Source organism: Amblyraja radiata, chromosome 5 (assembly GCF_010909765.2).
Source record: "Amblyraja radiata isolate CabotCenter1 chromosome 5, sAmbRad1.1.pri, whole genome shotgun sequence".
Taxonomy (NCBI): Eukaryota; Metazoa; Chordata; class Chondrichthyes; order Rajiformes; family Rajidae; genus Amblyraja; species Amblyraja radiata.
The window spans coordinates 22596106-22615480 of NC_045960.1; the positions used below are offsets into that span (position 1 = coordinate 22596106).

At 50.8% G+C, this 19375-nt stretch overlaps 1 protein-coding gene across 1 annotated transcript; it reads left to right on the forward strand.

Moving 5' to 3' along the window:
• The first annotated feature begins 1980 nt into the window (after nt 1-1980).
• Nucleotides 1981-18007, forward strand: gtpbp2 (GTP binding protein 2). Its single transcript, XM_033020741.1, has 12 exons — nt 1981-2410; nt 7736-7762; nt 8755-8939; nt 9084-9192; nt 9829-10026; nt 10736-10910; nt 12498-12717; nt 13838-13973; nt 14557-14615; nt 15306-15477; nt 15908-16072; nt 16536-18007. Exons 1-12 carry the CDS (start codon nt 2066-2068, stop codon nt 16686-16688), a joined length of 1944 nt encoding a protein of 647 aa, XP_032876632.1. The 5' UTR covers nt 1981-2065; the 3' UTR covers nt 16689-18007.
• The last annotated feature ends 1368 nt before the right edge of the window (nt 18008-19375 follow it).

A 19375-nucleotide genomic window follows, 5' to 3' on the forward strand; every position in this document is an offset into this window, starting at 1 on the left:
CTGTATCTGCCAAACATTTGCCCACTCACCTAGCCTATCCAAGTCACCTTGCAGTCTCCTAGCATCCTCCTCACAGCTAACACTGCCCCCCAGCTTAGTGTCATCCGCAAACTTGGAGATATTGCCTTCAATTCCCTCATCCAGATCATTAATATATATTGTAAATAGCTGGGGTCCCAGCACTGAGCCTTGCGGTACCCCACTAGTCACTGCCCGCCATTGTGAAAAGGACCCGTTTACTCCTACTCTTTGCTTCCTGTTTGCCAACCAGTTCTCTATCCACATCAATACTGAACCCCCAATGCCGTGTGCTTTAAGTTTGTATACTAATCTCTTATGTGGGACCTTGTCGAAAGCCTTCTGGAAGTCCAGATACACCACATCCACTGGTTCTCCCCTATCCACGCTACTAGTTACATCCTCGAAAAATTCTATAAGATTCGTCAGACATGATTTACCTTTTGTAAATCCATGCTGACTTTGTCCAATGATTTCACCACTTTCCAAATGTGCTGCTATCCCATCTTTAATAACTGACTCTAGCAGTTTCCCCACTACCGATGTTAGACTAACTGGTCTGTAATTCCCCGTTTTCTCTCTCCCTCCCTTCTTAAAAAGTGGGGTTACGTTTGCTACCCGCCAATCCTCAGGAACTACGCCAGAATCTAAAGAGTTTTGAAAGATTATTACTAATGCATCCACTATTTCTGGAGCTACTTCCTTAAGTACTCTGGGATGCTGCCTATCTGGCCCTGGGGATTTATTGGCCTATAATCCATTCAATTTACCCAACACCACTTCCCGGCTAACCTGGATTTCACTCAATTCCTCCAACTCCTTTGACCCGCGGTCCCCTGCTATTTCCGGCAGATTATTTATGTCTTCCTTAGTGAAGATGGAACCAAAGTAGTTATTCAATTGGTCCGCCATATCCTTGTTCCCCATGATCAACTCACCTGTTTCTGACTGCAAGGGACCTACATTTGTTTTAACTAATCTCTTTATTTTCACATATCTAGATTATGATAGAAAACTTACTTTTCCACACACCACTCGTAAGTTTGGAGATTTTTTTAATGATAAATTTAGCATTTTCTTTTTGCATATCCCTCTAAACCTGTCCTATCCACGTACCTGCCTAATTGTTTCTTAAACATTGCAATAGTCCCTACCTCAACAACCTCCTCTGGCAGCTTGTTCCATACACCCACCACCCTTTGTGTGAAAAAGTTACCCCTCAGATTCCTATTAAATCTTTCCCCTTCACCTTGAACCCACGTCCTCTGGTCCTCAACTCCCCTACTATGAGCAAGACTGTGGGTACAGATGAAGGGGTTGATTGTTAGGTGGGTGGAGTAAGTGACAAAGGCTCGGGTGGAAAGGAAACATAGGGTGCCAGAAAAAATGGAGTGAATGTAAAGCGGGACGGAGGAGTGTGGGTGGAAGGGTCGGGGTGGGAGGAAGAGAAATGGGACTCGGGGATTGGAGATGAGCGTACGGAGGGGGGAGAGGTGAAGGTGAGGGGGAATAGTGGGGCGGGGGTACAAACATTCACAGTGTTGGATTAATTCAGCGGGTAGGGTCTGGCAGCATCTGTGGAGAACATGGTCTCCATGCCCCCAGGGTGACTCCAGCACCGAGCGCCCTCCTGCAGCCGCAGTGATCCTGCTGGACGCATGCGCGTGTGGATGGCCAGGGAGGGGGGGTAACCGCGCACGCGCAATAAGCATTTGTGTTGGCAATCGGTGTCCGCAATGATGATAGGTGATGTGTGTTTTGGTCCAGGTCCGCGCAGGCGCAGTGATGTGTGTTTTGTCCAGATCCGCGCAGGCGCAGTGATGTGTGTTTTGTCCAGATCCGCGCAGGCGCAGTGATGTGTGTTTTTGTCGGGGGGAGGGGGGGTCCGCGCAGGCGCAGTGATGTGTGTTTTTGTCGGGGGGGAGGGGGGGTCCGCGCAGGCGCAGTGATGTGTGTTTTGGTGGGGTAGACGGCAGAGGCTGCGCAGGCGCAATGCTCGGCCGTTGGGCGACAGTTGGTGTTTGAGTGGCAGCGCGGGCCTGTTGCCATGGAGCCGCGGGTGAGCGAGCTGTTTGGGGGTGTCCCGGGCCCCGGGGCAGGGGCGGAGAGCCCGACCCCGGCCCCGCCACCGGGCCGCGGTTCAGTGCGGCCACCCTCGGCCTCGGCCCCGGCCCGGGTACCGGCCGGACGCAGTCGCGGCGCTGGCCTGGCGAGAGTGTCCTCCGGCCGCGGCCTGACACCCGCCCCGACTCCCGGCTCCGGTTCCACCGGCGCAACTCCGGCGCCCTGTCCATCTCAGAGGGGCAAAAGCAGCGCGACGATCAAGACCGGGCACAAGAAGGCAAAGAGTCGACCGCGGGGCCGCAACAACCCGCCCTTCCTGCCGCCCGAGGTGAGAGACACCGAGGGGAGAGAGAGGGGGGGCGAGAAGGAGGGATGGATTGAGGGGAAGGAGAGGGATAGAGGAGGGCTGAGGGGGGTGAAGAGAGAGACATGAGGAGGGTTGTGGCCGTGGTCTGAGGGACAGGTAGTGAGGTTACTGGTGCCTGGAGGATGCGAGTGGGCGGTGAAGGGTGATGCAACCCCCGTCCAATGATGGGGCTGGGTTCATGTTCATAAGTTGGAGGAGCACAATTCGGCCATTCGGCCCGTCAAGTTTACTCTGCCATTCAATCATAGCAGATATACTTTTCCCACTCAACCCCATTCTCCTGCCTTCTTCCCATAATCCAATCAATCATAACCCTTTACCAATCAAGAATCTGACAATTGCCGCCTTAAACATGTCCACTGACTTATCCGTCTGTGTCAATGGATTCCACAGATTGGCCGGGTCCAGAGGTTGGTTGAGGGTCGTGGCTTTGAGTTGTGGTCTGTTGGGTACAGTGATGGGTGAAGAATCCTTCAACTGCTACAACAGTGAGGGAGGGCCTCAGGAGTAGTTAAAGTAGGTCAGCTGTGGGATGGGAAATAGACAGTGTGCTGAGAAACAAAACTAAGTTTAATGTGGATAAATGTGAGGTTATTCACTTTGGTGGCAAAAACAGGAATGCAGATTATTATCTAAATGGTGTCAAGTTGGGAAAGGAGAAGTACAACGGGATCTGGGGGTCCTTGTTCATCAGTCACTGAAAGTAAGCATGCAGGTACAGCAGGCAGTGAAGAAACTGAATGGCATGTTGGCCTCCATAACAAGAGGAGTTGAGTATAGGAGCAAAAAGGTCGTCCTGCAGTTGTACAGGGCCTTAGTGAGACCACACCTGGAGTATTGTGTGCAGTTTTGGTCCCCTAATTTGAGGAAGGACATTCTTGCTATTGAGGGAGTGCAGCAGTAGGTTCACGAGGTTAATTCCCACGATGGCGGGACTGTCATATGTTGATAGAATGAAGCGGCTGGGCTTGTATACTCTGGAATTTAGAAGGATGAGAGGAGATCTTATTGAAACATATAAGATTACTAAGGGTTTGGATACGGTAGAGGCAGGAAACATGTTCCCAATGTTGGGAGAGATCCAAACCAGGGTCCATAGTTTAAGAATAAGTGGTAAGCCATTTAGAACGGAGATGAGGAAAAACATTTTCACACAGAGTTGTAAGTGTGTGGAATTCTCTGCCGGGCGATGAGGCTGGTTCTCTGGATGCTTTCAAGAGAGAATTAGATAGAACTCTTCGGGATAGCAGAGTTAGGCAGGAGAGAAGGCAGGAACGGGGTACTGATTGTGGATGATCAGCCATGATCGCATTGGATGGCGGTGCTGGCTCAAAGGGCCGAACGGCCTATTCCTGCTCCTTTAGTCTATTGTCTATAAATAAGAGAAATGTGGTAAGCAAAATATTTATGCTGTGAAAACAAAACAATCAGCAGCCTGGATTAAGACAGGTTTAGGGGCAAATTCAAAGGCATTGTGTCTAATGGATGTTGAATGAGCACCTCCGTTGAGGAATTACTGGTAAATGAGTATAATTTGATTTTTTATTACTGCTGTGTTACCTGAGGGGAATCCTAATATTCCAGGGCATTTAGTATTTAACAAAGACTGGTAATAAAAAAAGGAGGTTGGGGTAATGCTGTGAACAAGGGAGTTGTACAGATCTTGGATCAGCAGGGGAGTTATTTGACTGAACTATAGAGGTGATGTGACACACTATGTAAGTTAGGGAATTATGAGGTTCAGGTAATGTAGTAATGAAGGAGGCTTTTACTGGAGGGGGAGTGTAATGGACAATGCCAAATACTCCTGGAAATGTAGAGGATAAACCCCTGGAATGATGAGAGATCTCCAGATCAGAATGTTGCGGAGCTGACCAGGAAAAAGCTATTTTGGATCTAGCATTATGTAACGTGAAAGGTTCCCTATGAATGAGTGACTGTTATATGACTTTTTTATGTGTATGAAGTAATTCAATCCCAAGTCTGGATTTTCAATAAATGAAGGTGTGAGGGAGAGGCTGGCTGGGGTTGCTTGGGAAACTAATGGACCTGTAGTGGCAGGCATTTAGAGAAATACAGTGAAATTCCCAAAATTCTGGACATTTGGGACTTTGCCGGATTAGCAGATTTTCTAGGCTATTGCATGCTAGTCGGTCCACACCCTTTAAATATTTTTTTTCCAATGGTAAACTTTCCAACAAACCTGTTTAAAGGGAGAGCAGGAAGTGGAACCCCGTTGAAGTTTTGATGATAATTTGTTCAAGAATGTCACCATCCCCGCCCTGCATTCTCGAACGAGAAACTGCAGATGCTGCAGTCTTGAGCAAAAAACAGTGCTGGAGGAGGAACTCAGCAGATCAGGCAACATCTGTGAAGGGAATGGGCAGATCAGGTAAAGTGTCAAGACTGACTGTCTTCAGATTGACGGTAGACAAAAATGCTGGAGAAACTCAGCGAGTGAGTCAGCATCTATGGAGCGAAGGAATAGGTGACATTTCGGGTCAAAACCCTTCTTCAGACTGACAGTCTGATGATCAGTTGGAAGAAGGGTTAAGACTCAATATGTCATCTGTCCATTCCTTCCACAGATGCTGCCTGACCTGCTGAGAGGTATTCATGTAAGACATTGCCCCATGTTCTCTGGCATCACATACCGATTGCCCCTCTGGTGGTAGACACAAAATGCTGGAGTAACTCAGCAGAACAGGCAGCATCTCTGGAGAGAAGGAATGGGTGACCTTTCGGGTTGTGGCCCTTCTTCAGACTGATGTCAGGGGAGTGGGTGGGACAGAGATAAAATGTAGTCATAGGCAGTAAGACTGGTGGGAGAACTGGGAAGGGGGGAGGGGATGTAGAAGTCAATGTTCATACCACTGGGGTGTAAACTACCCAAGCGAAATACGAGGTGCTGTTCCTCCAATTTGCACTAGGCCTCACTTGGATAATGGATGAGGCCCAGGACAGAAAGGGCAGATTGGGAGGGGGAGTTAAAGTGCTGAGCAACCGGGAGATCAGGTAGGTTAAGGAGGACTGAGCGGGGGTGTTCAGCGAAACTATCACCGAGCCTGCGCTTGGTCTTGCCGATGTACAGGAGTTGACACCTGGAACAGTGGATACAGTAGATGAGGTTGGAGGAGTTGCAAGTGAACCTCTGCCCCACCTGAAAAGACTGTCGGGGTCCTTGGATGGAGTTGAGGGGGGGAGGTAAAGGGACAGGTGTTGCATCTCCTGCAGTTGCAGGGGAAAGTACCTGGGGAGGGGGTGGTTTGGGTGGGAAGGGACGAGTTGACCAGGGAGCGGTCTCTGCGGTAAGCAGAAAGGGGTGGAGATGGGAAGATGTGGCCAGTAGTGGGATCCCATTGGAGGTGGTGAAAATGTTAGATGTGACGGCTGATTGGGTGGAAGGTAAGGACAAGGGGGATTCTGTCCTTGTTACGAATGGGGGAAGGGGGAGGAAGAGTGGGGATGTGGGATATCGACCCTAGTGAGAGCCTCATCTATAATGGACGAGGGGAACCCCCATTCCCTAAAGAATGAGGACCTCTCCGATGCCCTGCTATGGAAAACCTCATCCTGGGCACTGTTGCGGCATAGACAGAGGAATTGGGAGTAGGAGATAGAGTCTTTACAGGAAGCACGGTGGGAAGAAGTGTAGTCTAGATAGCCATGGGAGTCAGTGGGTTTGTAATAGATGTCGGTCAATAGTCTGTCTCACGTGATAGAGACGGTGAGATCTAGAAACGGTAGGGAGATGTCGGAGATGGTCCAAGTGAATTTGAGTGCAGGATGCAAATTAGTCAGATGGCCATCCCGTTTTGTTTCACTTCTGTTGCTAACTGTTGGGATTTGAAGTATTTGTAACCTGGGCACCCTATCATTGGTTTTTCTCCCTACCCCAATGCTTATTCTCTATTTTCCAGGGTCCTGAACTCAAGGCATTGATTCCTGTTTCTATCTCTCTCCACGGGTGCAACCTGGCATGCTTAATGCTTACAGCAATCGCAGTTTATTTTGGATTTCTATCACCTGTGGTTTATTTGCTCGAGCTGACCTTTGTTCCGCTACCTTGCTGTACAGCTGCTTCCGTCGTCTCTGAGTGTTTGGGACCTGTCGGCAAGGTGTCCCTGCACCTAAGTGACCTTGGGGAGGGGAGGGGGCAATGGACATGTGTGCACACATGAGTCGTGTTGGTCATGGCCCTGCACCCTGCCCTGCTCTGACCAGGCTCGATGATCTCATTCCGAGGTTGGCCATGGTGTCCCGGCCTGTTGGTCACCACCTGAATGTCCGAGTGGGGGGAGACTAGGAAGAACATGCAGTCCAGCACTGTAAATCATAGTTTTGATCCCTGGGACCTTTGGAGTCAGTTGTTCACAGTCAGATTAATGTGGGCAGTGAAAGATGGCCCTGTCGGCAGGAACAAATCATCATCTTTGTTACAAAATTGGGAATAAATGTGTGTCTATGAGTAATCAGCTGTGTTACAAAACTGGGAACTAATGTGTAACTTGAACTTCCGGCAACAACTCGTATTCCTTCACAACAGGTGGTTAGCAAGGTTTACCTTTGCTCATCCAGAAAGAAGTTGATTGTCCTCTCACAATTACCTCTTCTCTTGCCATTGTGTCTGCATTTGTCAGTCGTTCCTTTCATGTTGGCCTGGTGCCCACTCTCTTTCTCTTTGGCATTTGCTGCACAGGTCAAGGCCATGCATCAATAACCCAGCTCCGTATACTGAGTTAGTTAAACCTGCCTAATGACCATCATCTTCTGCACAGCCGGTACCCGTGTCTGAGCCTGGAGTGGAGGTTGTTGTTGCCTCGGTGGCCTGACCTCAGCCCTTTGAACATTCTACATTGAGCCTTTTAATTTACTCACCCAGGTTGAATGAAGTCCCAGTGCTGGCTGTGTAACAAATTCACCAGGGGCCTCTCATTGTTGCTCTGTGGAAGTGATTATTGTGGGAATGGCTACACTTGGGGATTTTTGTTTTGACGGAGATGTTCAGTGCTAGTGACCTATGGAAATCTTCAGCCATTAGGCTATTAAACACTACAACCTCATCTGAACTACAATAGACTATTATTATGGCACTATTTTGTTTGTTTTTTGAGTGTGTGTGTGTGTGTATATCTATACACACTGACCTTTTCTTTTCTCTCTCGTTTATAATATCATACTATGTTTACATATTCTGTTGTGCTGCAGCAAGTAAGAATTGCATTGTTCTATCTGGGACATATGACAATAAAACACTCTTGACTCTTGCTTCCCTTTTTTTTACAGGCAGAAGAAGGAAACATCGAGTATAAGGTAAGCTCATGTTTATCAGTTCTTGGAGCAGAATTAGGCCATACGTCCCATCCAGTCTACTCCGCCATTCAATCCTGGCTGATCTATCTTTCCCTCTCAGCCCCATTCTCCTGCCTCCACCCCCATAATCCCTGACATCCGTCTCGCCATTTTAGCAGCTGAGATTAGGCACTGTGTGTTTGGTGACCGTGCAATGATTCGATTGAAACGCACACAGTACTTGACAGGGTAGATGCTGAGTTGTTTTCCCAGCGTGGTCCAGATTCGGGCACACATATAAAGGAGGAGTCAGCCATTCAGGACAGAGCTGAGAAGAAACTCCTTCACCCAGAGGCTGGTGAATCTTCCAAACTGTTACCAGAATGGCTGTAACAGCTGGGAGATTGATGGAACGTCAGCTTCTAACCAGATCAAGGAATGTGTAGACAGCACTGGAAACTGGTGCTGGGGGACAGGATTGGCAGCAGCCACCGGTGGAAGAGGCGCAGCTTGACAGGCAAATAGCTACCTGAATTAAAATAAGTGTCAGAGCATGCTCACATTTGTTGACATGACAACATTCTTGAATTAATTACAAAAGTTCTGCAGATTCTATATCCTTCCTACTGCTACCACAATTTTCCGTTGTGAGTGTTATGTGGTTATTTTCTCTCCTCTGAAATTAGCTGCTCCCTCTCCCTCTGGCACCTTTTGTAGGCACCACCTATTTTGATTCATTGTTTCTACCCATGTGGTCTCATGAGTTTGGGCTGAGGAGGCTGTGTCGAGAGAGGGGAGATGGGTGTCTGTGTACAGTGTGGGCATGGGTAGAGGTAGAGTTGAGGTGTGTTGATGGGGATGGTGTCCATTTGTAGATCATCTACAGAATGAGCTTGTACTCGTGGTGGAAATGTTTGCAGGGCTGCAGGAGTCTGACTGCTGAATTGAGTTGCGTGTTTGTGCTCCTCCGTTTATTTCTGGCTGCCCTAGTAATGTATGCTTTGCCTCCTCAGCTGAAGCTGGTCAATCCGTCGCAGTACCGCTTTGAACACCTGGTCACACAGATGAAGTGGCGTCTCCAGGAAGGCCGCGGCGAGGCCGTTTATCAGATCGGGGTGGAGGACAACGGTCTGTTGGTGGGGCTGTCCGAGGACGAGCTCAAGGCCTCACTCAAAACCCTGCGCAGGATGGCAGAGAAGTATGTGGGCTCACTCCCTCTGGGCAGTCGTGTGGGCTGAGGGAGGGGGGGGGGGTGGTGGTACTAGACCCCACCAAGGAGGTCAGTACCCAGTGCAGTGTGCGCTCGCTTGCTATAACTGAGTGCTGTTTGTTTTGTGTGCAGGGTGGGAGCGGACATCACGATTCTGCGGGAGTGCAACGTTGCCTATGACGTAGACTCCCCCCGACGGATTGCTGAGGTTTTGATTCGGAAAGTTCCTGATGACCAACAGGTATGGCCCAGTGCTGCTTCCCTCACTAGTTCTGGACCCAGGCCCCACTGAATCATGCCTGCTCCCCGAATTGGTCATATGTAGGGCACATTGTTCTCTGCCTGTTGACCTTGCTGGTGGGTATCTTCTCCACCAGCAGGAGCGGGTCCCTCGCTGAAGGGTCCACTCGTAAAGTGGGTGGTCCCCAGGAGCTGAATGCACCATGGATGCAACGGGCCAGCTGATTGTGGAAGGCTTGGAATGAGTGGGATGTTTGCACTGTAGCCGGGTGCTGGAGAGCAGGGCCTGACACGCTGCAAGGGACCTCATCCAAGATCTAAAGATGTCAGACAGCAGGTGCTAGAAATCCGAGAATAATGGAAGCATTTAGCTGGTCGTCAATGATCACGTGAAAGAACCAGTTAATATCTTGCTATGGGATTGACAGGCCTACGGAGCTGGCACGGGCACGATGGACTGAATGGCATGCCTGAAGATAGGAGGTGGCAGCTGGGTGAAGGGTGTATGCTGTTGTGGTGTGGGGTGGGCAGGAAGGTGTGGCGCGGCTGTGCTGAATCGGGCTGTGATTGCACACTGGGGGAGGTTGGTGCATGGCGGGTCTAGTGGGTGTAATCTGTGCCCTGCATTTCCCTGCAGTTCCTCGACCTGCGAGTGGCTGTCCTCGGGAACGTGGACTCCGGGAAGTCAACCCTGCTGGGGGTCCTGACGCAGGGCGAGCTGGATAACGGGCGCGGCAGAGCACGGCTCAACCTCTTCAGGCACCTGCACGAGATCCAGTCAGGCCGCACATCCAGCATCAGCTTCGAGATCCTGGGATTCAACAGCAAAGGAGAGGTAGATCCTCCACCCCACCTCCCTGGCCTGTAGAAGCTTGCATCTGGACCGGGACCCTGTGGAAGTGCTGCCATCCTTCCCGGCCCCGTGGTGAAGCATGGGGCTGCTGGGATGGCCATTCAAACCCTTGCTGCCTACCAGTGGGTTGGGGCTGGGGATTCAGGAGGGTCCTGATGAAACGTCCTGCAAACATTTGCAGGGTGGAGAATGGGAACATCAGGCAAGTGTTATCCCTCCCATCATTGGTGGGGGAAGGGTAGTACAATGCATTGAATGGACTCTCATAGTTCTATTGGCCTAGTCAGCACATGCCCTTTGGCCCACCACATCTATGCTGACCAATAAGCGCCCATCTACACACTGACTGCATTTACAAGCAGTTGGTCCATCGCCTTCTACGCATTGTTAATTCAAGTGTGAGTCCATATACTTGTTTAAAGTTGCGTCCACCCCTCGAGCAGTGCGTTCCAGACTCCAACCACCCTTGTTGTTTGCAATCAGGTGGCAGTTAGTGGTGGTGAATGGAGATGGGATATCGCATCTCAGCTCAACTCACTGGATAGTAAATAGGGTCCCATTCCCAGCCATGAGCCCCAGTATTGGGATCTGGATAGACTGAACCTTAAATCTGTGAGATTCCTCACCTGTGTTAGTGTTGGGCTCAGACTGGGGTCTCCGTGTTGTAACCCGCTGTTGTCCCTCTCTGAAGGTGGTAAATTACAGCGACTCGCGCACAGCAGAGGTCATCTGTGAAAGTGCCTCCAAAATGATCACTTTCATCGACTTGGCAGGACACCACAAGTACCTGAAGACCACCATCTTTGGTCTCACCAGCTACTGCCCGGACTTTGCCATGCTTGTTGTCAGTGCCAACACGGGCATAGGTATGTATGTTTGCCAAAATTGGGCTTTGGTGGTGGAAGGTGGGAGTGGAGGCAGGACTGGGCACCAAGTGACAGCTTTGGCCGACCAAGATGCCCCATCCAAGCTGGTCCCACTTTGCCCGCCCCTGGTCCATAACCATCTCCACCTTTCCTATCCATGCTCCTGTCCAAATGTTATTTACATGTATTATTGTACCTGCCTCAAATACGTTCTGTGGAAGCTCATTCCATATACCCACCATCCTCTATGTGCAAAAAGTTTCCCTCCTTGAGTTTCTATTAAGTCTTTCCCCTCTCACTTACAAGCCAATGCCCTCCAGTTCTTGTGTAAGAAAGAACTGCAGATACTGGTTTAAATCAAAGGTAGACACAAAATGCTGGAATAACTCAGCGGGACAGGCAGCATCTCTGGAGGGAAGGAATGGGTGACGTTTCGCGTCGAGTCCCTTCTTCAGCCCACTACTTCTTGATTTGTTCTTGATTGCCTGGGGAAAAGACTGTGCATTCACCCTATCTAAACTTCCCATGATTAATGCATCTCTATACGATCAACCCTCAGCCTCCTGAGCTTCAAGGAATAAAGTCCTAGCCTGCCTAACCTTTCCTTATAGCTCACCCCCTCGAGTCCTGGCAACATCTTCACAAATCTTCTCTGCACTCTTTCCAGCTTAATGGCATCTCTCATTTAAGAGGGTGACCAAAACCGAGCAACATATTACCAAGTGCAGCCCCACCAACAATTCATGTGATCACCAGCTCTTGATCCTCGCCCAGTGAGGTCTGCAGAGATATGTTTAGTTGTGGAGATTGGATGATACTTGTCCCAGTGACCCCGTCGGTGAAGCAATCTCTCTGGGTGGAGGGGCTCTGTCTGTAGACAGCAACTGGGCCCTGCAGGCATGAATTTCCCTCGACTGGTGCTGGAGTGGCCTGATGGGTGCGACTTCAAGCAAAGCCCTCCGACTCTGCTCTCCAGGGTGCAAACCTGTTCCTGCTTCCCAGTGACCTCCCTACAGGGTGAGAGTTCGGATGAGAGGGTCATCCCCCTCCCCCCACTGCAGCATGTGTGCTGGGACCACTGGTTATCCTGCACTGTGCCATGCTCGCTCCAAGGTGCATCCAGTGCTGCTGCTGCTGGCCTGCATCCAGCGAGTCTGAACCTTAATCATCAGGAACCATGCACTTTGGCCACCATGTCCATACCAACTATGTTCCCATCGATACCAATACCAATCCCACTTCCTAGCTAGCCCTTGATCCGCAGCCACCTCTGCCTTGGTCATTCAAGAGCTCATCCAGATTAATGCCGTCAGACTCCCAGCACCCACCACCCTGCAGCCAGTGCGTTCTAAACTCCAAGCATTCGCTGGAGGGAAAGATTCTTCATTATTTTCCCCATGAATCTTATTCCTTAACCTAAAACATCCATTTGTGCCATGGGAAACTGTTTCCTGCTCTCTACCCTATCTATGTTGCTCATATTGTTCACCCCTCACATCCTCTCCTCTGCCTCGCTACCGGCTTGATGATTAACAATTGTGATTCTGACTGAGGTTTTGTGAGCCCTGTCATCTCTCGTGTCTGTAGCTGGCACCACCCGGGAGCACCTGGGCTTGGCCATGGCTCTCAAGGTGCCCTTCTTCATTGTGATCAGTAAAGTGGACCTGTGCACCAAGAGCACCATTGAGCGCACTGTCAGACAGCTGGAGATGGTCTTGAAGCAGCCCGGGTGCAACAAGGTGCCGCTGCTGGTGTCCAGCAGTGACGACGCCGTAACAGCTGCCCAGCAGTTTGCTCAGTCGCCCAGGTAAGGTGACACCCTGTTCCCCCGCCGTTCACAGGGCAGTATCGCAGCCTCTTGACTTTAAGTTGAGGTGGGAATGGATGTCCTGCAACCTTGGGGTGCGGGTCAGTGTGGTCTCCCGGTAAGATATTGGAGGTCGGGCAGCAACTGGCTGGGAGACGGCAGCTGAGCGGGCGGGCCGCAGGGAGGGGGGTTCTGGCGGACCAGTCGCAAACTCAGGAGACTCTGACCTGATCAGCCATGACCATATTGAATGGCGGTGCTGGCTCGAATGGCCTACTCCTGCACCTACCGTGATTCTATGACCCGAGTGTGAGGAAGTGGCGACAGCTCCTGAGGAGGCCCGTGTGTTTCCGGGGAAGCTGGATGAGCACAAGGAGGGGAAGGAGTGAGGACACGCTTCTGCAATGCTCCTCATGACCATTGCTTGTTCCAGGGCAGACAGTACAGGGCAGAGTGGCCTGTAAACTCCATTTGGTAAAGTGAGGTAACGGCAATGAACCAGAGGATACAGGGCTAACCGCAGTGGTTCCGTTCGGGGAATAAAATAAAAGCCTAGTGTCGAGTGGTAATGGTGAACACTGCCACGCGTCTCGATGTGTTGGTGGAGGTGAAATGCTATCTGTGCCCAGCCTGGTGTACACGTAACTCCAGGCTCTCCCCCCTTGTGTCGGCCAGCAAATCATTCAAGGCCAAGCTTTGGCGATGGCTCAACACTTGTTCCTAGCCCCGTGTGTGCATAACCGCTGTAAAGTGGGAGCTGAGCGACCCTGCTTGTTCTTCTGAATAGGGCCACCTATTCAACAATAAACAACCCTCTGCCCTTGCTGTGACATACCTCCTGTGTGCACAGTGCCTGTTCTGTTCACTGGCACGAGGTAGCGTGGGCCTGTGTGGATCCAAGCCTGAAGATGGTGTGTCCCACCGTGGCCCTCTCTCCCCAGGAAGCCTCTGCCCAGTTCAGCCCTTCAACTGAAGCGGGATGAGTAAACCTTGGTGAGGCCGCCCACAACAGCTCGGCAATTACTCCTTAGCTGCTGTCGAGCTGTGGCACTGTGAGAGACCAAGGAGCATTGAGAGGAATGCAGCATGTGTTGGTAATGTCCCTATCTGTTCTGTTTAGCATCACTCCAATCTTCACACTGTCCAGTGTGAACGGGGTAAACCTGGACCTGCTGAAGGTTTTCCTCAATGTGCTACCTCCACTGACCAACAGTAAGGAGCAGGAGGAGCTGATGCAGCAGCTGACTGAGTTTCAGGTAAAGCGTGAGACCAGAGTTCATCACTTGGTTCTGTGCTTGTGGATTGTGTTTTAGATCCTTCGGCAACTGAGGGAACATTGCAGGTCAACATGCAGCAGGGTCAAAATAGCCCCACTATTCCCAATTGATGTTAATTGAAGCTTGGTGTCAAAAAGGGTAAAGGCAGCTCATACCAGGCTTTGATGTTTCAGTCGAAAGACAGCACCTTCAGCAGTGCAACCCTCCTTTAGTACCACCTGCTTGTAGCCCTCTCCCCTGGAACGTAGCTGGAATCTGGGTTAGGGGCCCACTGGGGTTTCTCTGCTGTGTTGTGAAATCGTGCAGCAGCCTGGGCTACAGCCCTCAACTCTTCTCTTGTGGGCAAACCTTCCCTTGTCCTCTTTAAACATCAGCATTGGTGTGTGTGTGCCTGATACTTCAGGGGGAAGGGTGGGGTGTGTGCAGGTGCCAGGCTTGCGGTTTTGGTGAGTAAGGAGGTGGTACAGCATTAAAGATGTACACGGGGTTGTGTGGAGGACTGGGATGGGGATTGGCTTGTGTGAGTTTTCCCCAATTATTTGTTGCTTCCTCATTTGTACAGGTGGATGAAATCTATTCTGTACCTGATGTGGGGACAGTCGTTGGTGGGACCCTGTACAGGTAAGAATTAATGTTCCCAGTAGACGTCTTTGCTGTAACTGTTCTCAGTTTGTGTAAAGTTCCACGTGCAGCAGCCTGGTGCAGGGATGGAATGGGTCAGTTCTTCGCAGTCTCGGGTGAGGTGGATGGTGGTGCAGTTGTCGCATACAAACAGATCCAAAGCTTTCCCTCTTGCACCTTCTCACTACTCGCATATTCAATCCCCTATTTCTGCATCACTGTATGTGGAACTGGGAATAATCTGGAAATTCTCACCTCTAATGTCGTGCTTCTCTTTAAAATCTGCCTGGAGACCCATGTCCCATTTACAGAACCTGGATAGACACAAAAAGCTGGAGTACCTCAGCGGGACAGACAGCATCTCTGGAGATAAGGAATGGGTGACGTTTTGGGTCAAGACCCTTCTTCAGACAGCCATAGACACTGGTACGGAAACGCCCACCTTCTGGCTGTTGAGCCTTCTCCATCTGCTGTTCTAAAGCTGCTCAGCAATGCCCTGCCCCAGCCCCGGCCCCAGGGGGACATTGTACCAGCCAGTACCACTGTGGCGTGGCTGTGCTCATGGCTGCCTCCAGTGAGGCTGGTGTTAGTGGGGACTGAGGATACGAGCTGATGGGTTGCACTGTTAGTTGTGATCTGCCCTCTGCATCGCAGTGACTGGGTCTGGTTTTGCTTCCCCCCCCCCCCCAGTGGCATTTGCAGAGAGGGCGAGCGGCTGGTGGTGGGCCCCACGGACAGTGGGCACTTCCTGCCACTGACGGTGTGCAGCATCCAGCGAAACCGCTCGGGCTGCCGCGTGCTGAGAGCGGGTCAGGCTGCCACCCTGGCCCTGGGCAACTTCGACAGGGCCCTGCTGCGGAAGGTGGGTGTCTGTCGCGGGCTCGCACGGGGGAGGGGAGCACAACCCCGGCTCACGGGCACTCGCTGGGGGACTCGTACACGGCTGGAACCAACCTGGAGTTGTACCGCGAATGTGGACAGACTGCCTTGGCACACTGCATGTGGGAACTGAGACAGAGAGACGCCCACTTTGGGAACAGTTCCCACGTGAAACAACGGGGTGGGGGGGATTGGTCCAGAGTGGGGGTTAGTCCATAGCTGGCCAGGATCGGTCCTCAGTGGGATGGGGCTGGGTGAAGGACAGACTTTTGTATCACGCTTTTGGGGGGGGGGGGGGGGGGGGGGGGTCAGGGCAAGGAAGAGAGGATTCTCAGTAGGGGGAGGGGGAACGGTGGAGATGGGAGGAAGGGTGGGGGCTGTTTGGTGTGGATAGTAACCTTGGCCTTCCACAGGGCATGGTGATGCTGAGCCTGGAGATGCAGCCGACCGTCAGCTCGCTTTTCGAATCCGAGATCGTGCTGCTGTTTCACGCCAAGACCTTCCGCAGGGGCTTTCAGGTGACAGTGCACGTCGGCAACGTGCGGCAGACTGCCATCGTGGAGCTGATCCACGGCAAGGTGAGTGTGTCAGCCTGAACCAACCCACTCCTGCAGCACTGCGCTGGCCTGACCCCTTCCCTGAACGTAGAGCAGGACTGGAAAGGCCCTTTGGCCAAACATGATGCCTAGAAAATCTCATCTGTCCATTCATGAATTATCCATTCATATGCATGTTTCTATCTAATAGCCTCCTTAACACCACTATCCACTATCACCGTTGACAGCGCATTCCAGGTACCCACCACTGTGTGTAAAAAAGAAAACTTGCCCTGCACATCTGCTTTCAACATTTCCCCTCTGACCTTAACACTATTGCCCTCTTTGACATTTCCACACTGGGTTGACTGTCTACCTATCCACGCCAATCGTAGTTTTATATACCTTGATCAGGTCACCCCTCGGCCTCTGACGCTCCTAACAAACAATCCAGATCTGTCCAGCCTCTCCTCTGGTCTCTGACCCACACCGTTGTGTGTTTCAGGAGGAGCTGAGAACGGGAGAGAGGGCAGTCGTGCGTTTCCGCTTTATCAAGCACCCGGAGTACCTGAAGGTGGGTGCGAAGCTGCTGTTCCGCGAGGGAGTGACGAAGGGCATCGGCCATGTGACCAAGGTCATCATGGAGCAGAAGACCTGAAAGCAAGCGATCCCAGGATTGTCCCGGCATAGCTGCTCTCCAGCCCGAGGTGCCAGACCCACTCCAATTGCTCTTGGCCCAAGATCATGGGGGATCACATCTTCAGCCCCATTAAACGCCCAGACCTGAACACCCTCAGCACGTGTCCTTGCAGGATGAGTCCACCCTATCCTCCTCTGGCTGCTCTCACAGCCCTCTGATTCTTTGGTTTTAAATCCAAGCCCAGCTCTTTGGATTGCCTGCCTGCTTGTGCAGTTCACGGAGCTTCCTTGTCCCATCACAGAGCTGGGTAGCACAGGACCGGGTGAGATAAAACCACGTGCTGTGTCTGAATGCAAAAAGCTGCTGCACAGATGATGGCAGGTTAAAGCAAGGAGTTAGTGCCTTCTTTTGATATGGCTTCTAAGGAGTTTCACTGTGTCTAACCCGTTCCCCTGGAGTGTGTGATGGGGCAATGGCGAAGGAGCTTCATTCTTGTGTTTGACCCTGGGAGTGTGCGATGGGGCAGTGTGCCATAGTTATACAGCATGGAAACGGGTAGTTTGGCCCAAAATACCAATTAAGATGCTTGCCGAAGTTCGTCGCATTTGCCTATGTTTGGTGCACTGTGACAGGACAGTGAAGAGGAAGCTTCATTCTGTGACCAACCTTTTTTTACTGGGGGGGGGGGGGGGAAATGACAGGACATATAGGATGAGCTTCACTCTGTCTAACCCTGGGAGTTGTGGTACATCTATGGAAGGAGCTGGCAGGAAGTAGTTGAGGCAGGTACGTGGAAAGGTTTAAAGGGATATGGGTCAAACACTGACAATTGTGACGTGTGGATGGGCTTCTTGGTCGGCCTGGGTGAGTTGGGTCCTGAACTGTATAACTGAATCTGCGACAGGCCAGTGTAGAGGGAGCTTCACTCCTGTGTCCTGGGAGTGGACGAGTTGGGCCGAAGGGGCCGTTTCCATGCTGTATATCTCCGTGGCTATGAGAGTGTAGAGGGAACTTGAGTGTGCCCAACCCTGATTGTTTTCTTAATTTCAAAATATTCTTTATCTTAACACTTCTAAAATATATGTTCATGCCAACATTTTCCAGTAATTCTCATAAAGCAACATTGGGACTTCAGTTATTATTCACAATGCTCTCCCTTCCCTAAGGGTGTGTAGCAGGAGGGAGAGGGAGTTTTAGTTGGGCTGGGGAACGAATCAGCAGAAAAGTGCTTACAACAATGTTTTCCATTGTGTGATATAGGTCATTATGTACATTATTTCTGTATATAAAGATGTACAGAGATATTTGCCTTTAATAAATAATTTTAAGTGATAGTTTCTCTGACTTGCTAATTGAAAAGAAAACTAGGAGGGCAAAGTGCATTGAAAGTATTATGTAACAATGAAAAGACAAGGTATTTGTTTTGTAAATGCCTGAAGGAAAATGGTAAGCGTCAGTGCTGAGCTAGTTGGGAGTGTGGGGAGAGGTGGGTATTTGTCCTTGCAGCCAGAGGTCACCTGGTACACAGATGCCTTGCTTTGATTGGGCCAGGAAGGAGTTTCACTGGCCCCGGAATGCAGGTATTTGTGTGTCTATCCCAGCAGCTAATGAAGGTCGAGATAGGGGGGAGACTATTGCCAGACTGGCATCTTTAAAATGGGATGATACATGGTGTTTGAGGAGGGAGGAGGGGAGGTGTACTGAGTGGGTGAATTGAAGATGACATAACTCAGCCTTTAACCAGCAATATTAATCAGGGGAGGACTTTAGCAAGTTCCAATAGCGGACTGATCGGAAAAATCAAAACCATTGCCTGTCTGGGAGGAGGAGGCAGAGACAGTTTACTGAAAAACATCTGAGGCAGGAAGTGGGGATGGTAACAGAAAAATAGGTGCAGGAGTAGTTCATTTGGACCTTCGAGCCAGCACCGCCATTCAATATGATCATGGCTGATCATCTAAAATCAGTAGGCTCGACCCAAAACGTTGCCTATTTCCTTTGCTCCTAGATGCTGCTGCACCCGCTGATTTTCTACAGCATTTTTGTAACCTTCGATTTTCCAGCATCTGCAGTTCGTTCTTAAACATCTAAAATCAGTACCCCGTTCCTGCTTTTACACCATGGATGAATAAACGATAGTGTTGCTGTCTGACAATTGGGAGGTTGATAGGCTGAGCTGAGCATGATGGGCTGAACGGCTCACAGAGATTCCCCAATCAGTGGGGTTTTGTGTCAATCAAGAATTGAATGATGAAGAGGCATGCATCTGGAATCTTGAGCAAGGATAAACAAAGTGCTGGAGGAACTCAGTGAGCCAGGCAGATTCTGTGGAGAGAAATGGATAGAGCCACTACCCAGTGTCACCGAGGTGCTGTGGGCAAAGATAAGAACCGGTTCAGCAGCTTGGGTGGGGCAGCAGCTGATGCAACTCCTGTCAGTCTGTTCCTCGCTCACACTCGGCTGTGTCACGGAGCAGCAGCAGTGGGGGCGGAGTCTGCAAAACGCCAGCTGGACAAACCAGGAAAGCAGGAAGGGCTATGGCAAGTCCACCCACTCTCCTCACCTAGAGCTATGCTTTACTGAATGGAAGGTAAACTTACAATCCACGCCCAATTGTCAGACAGTAGCACTATCATCTATTCATCCCATGGTGATAAACAATGCACTTTAGTTTAGAGATGCAGTGTGGAAACAGGCCCTTCAGC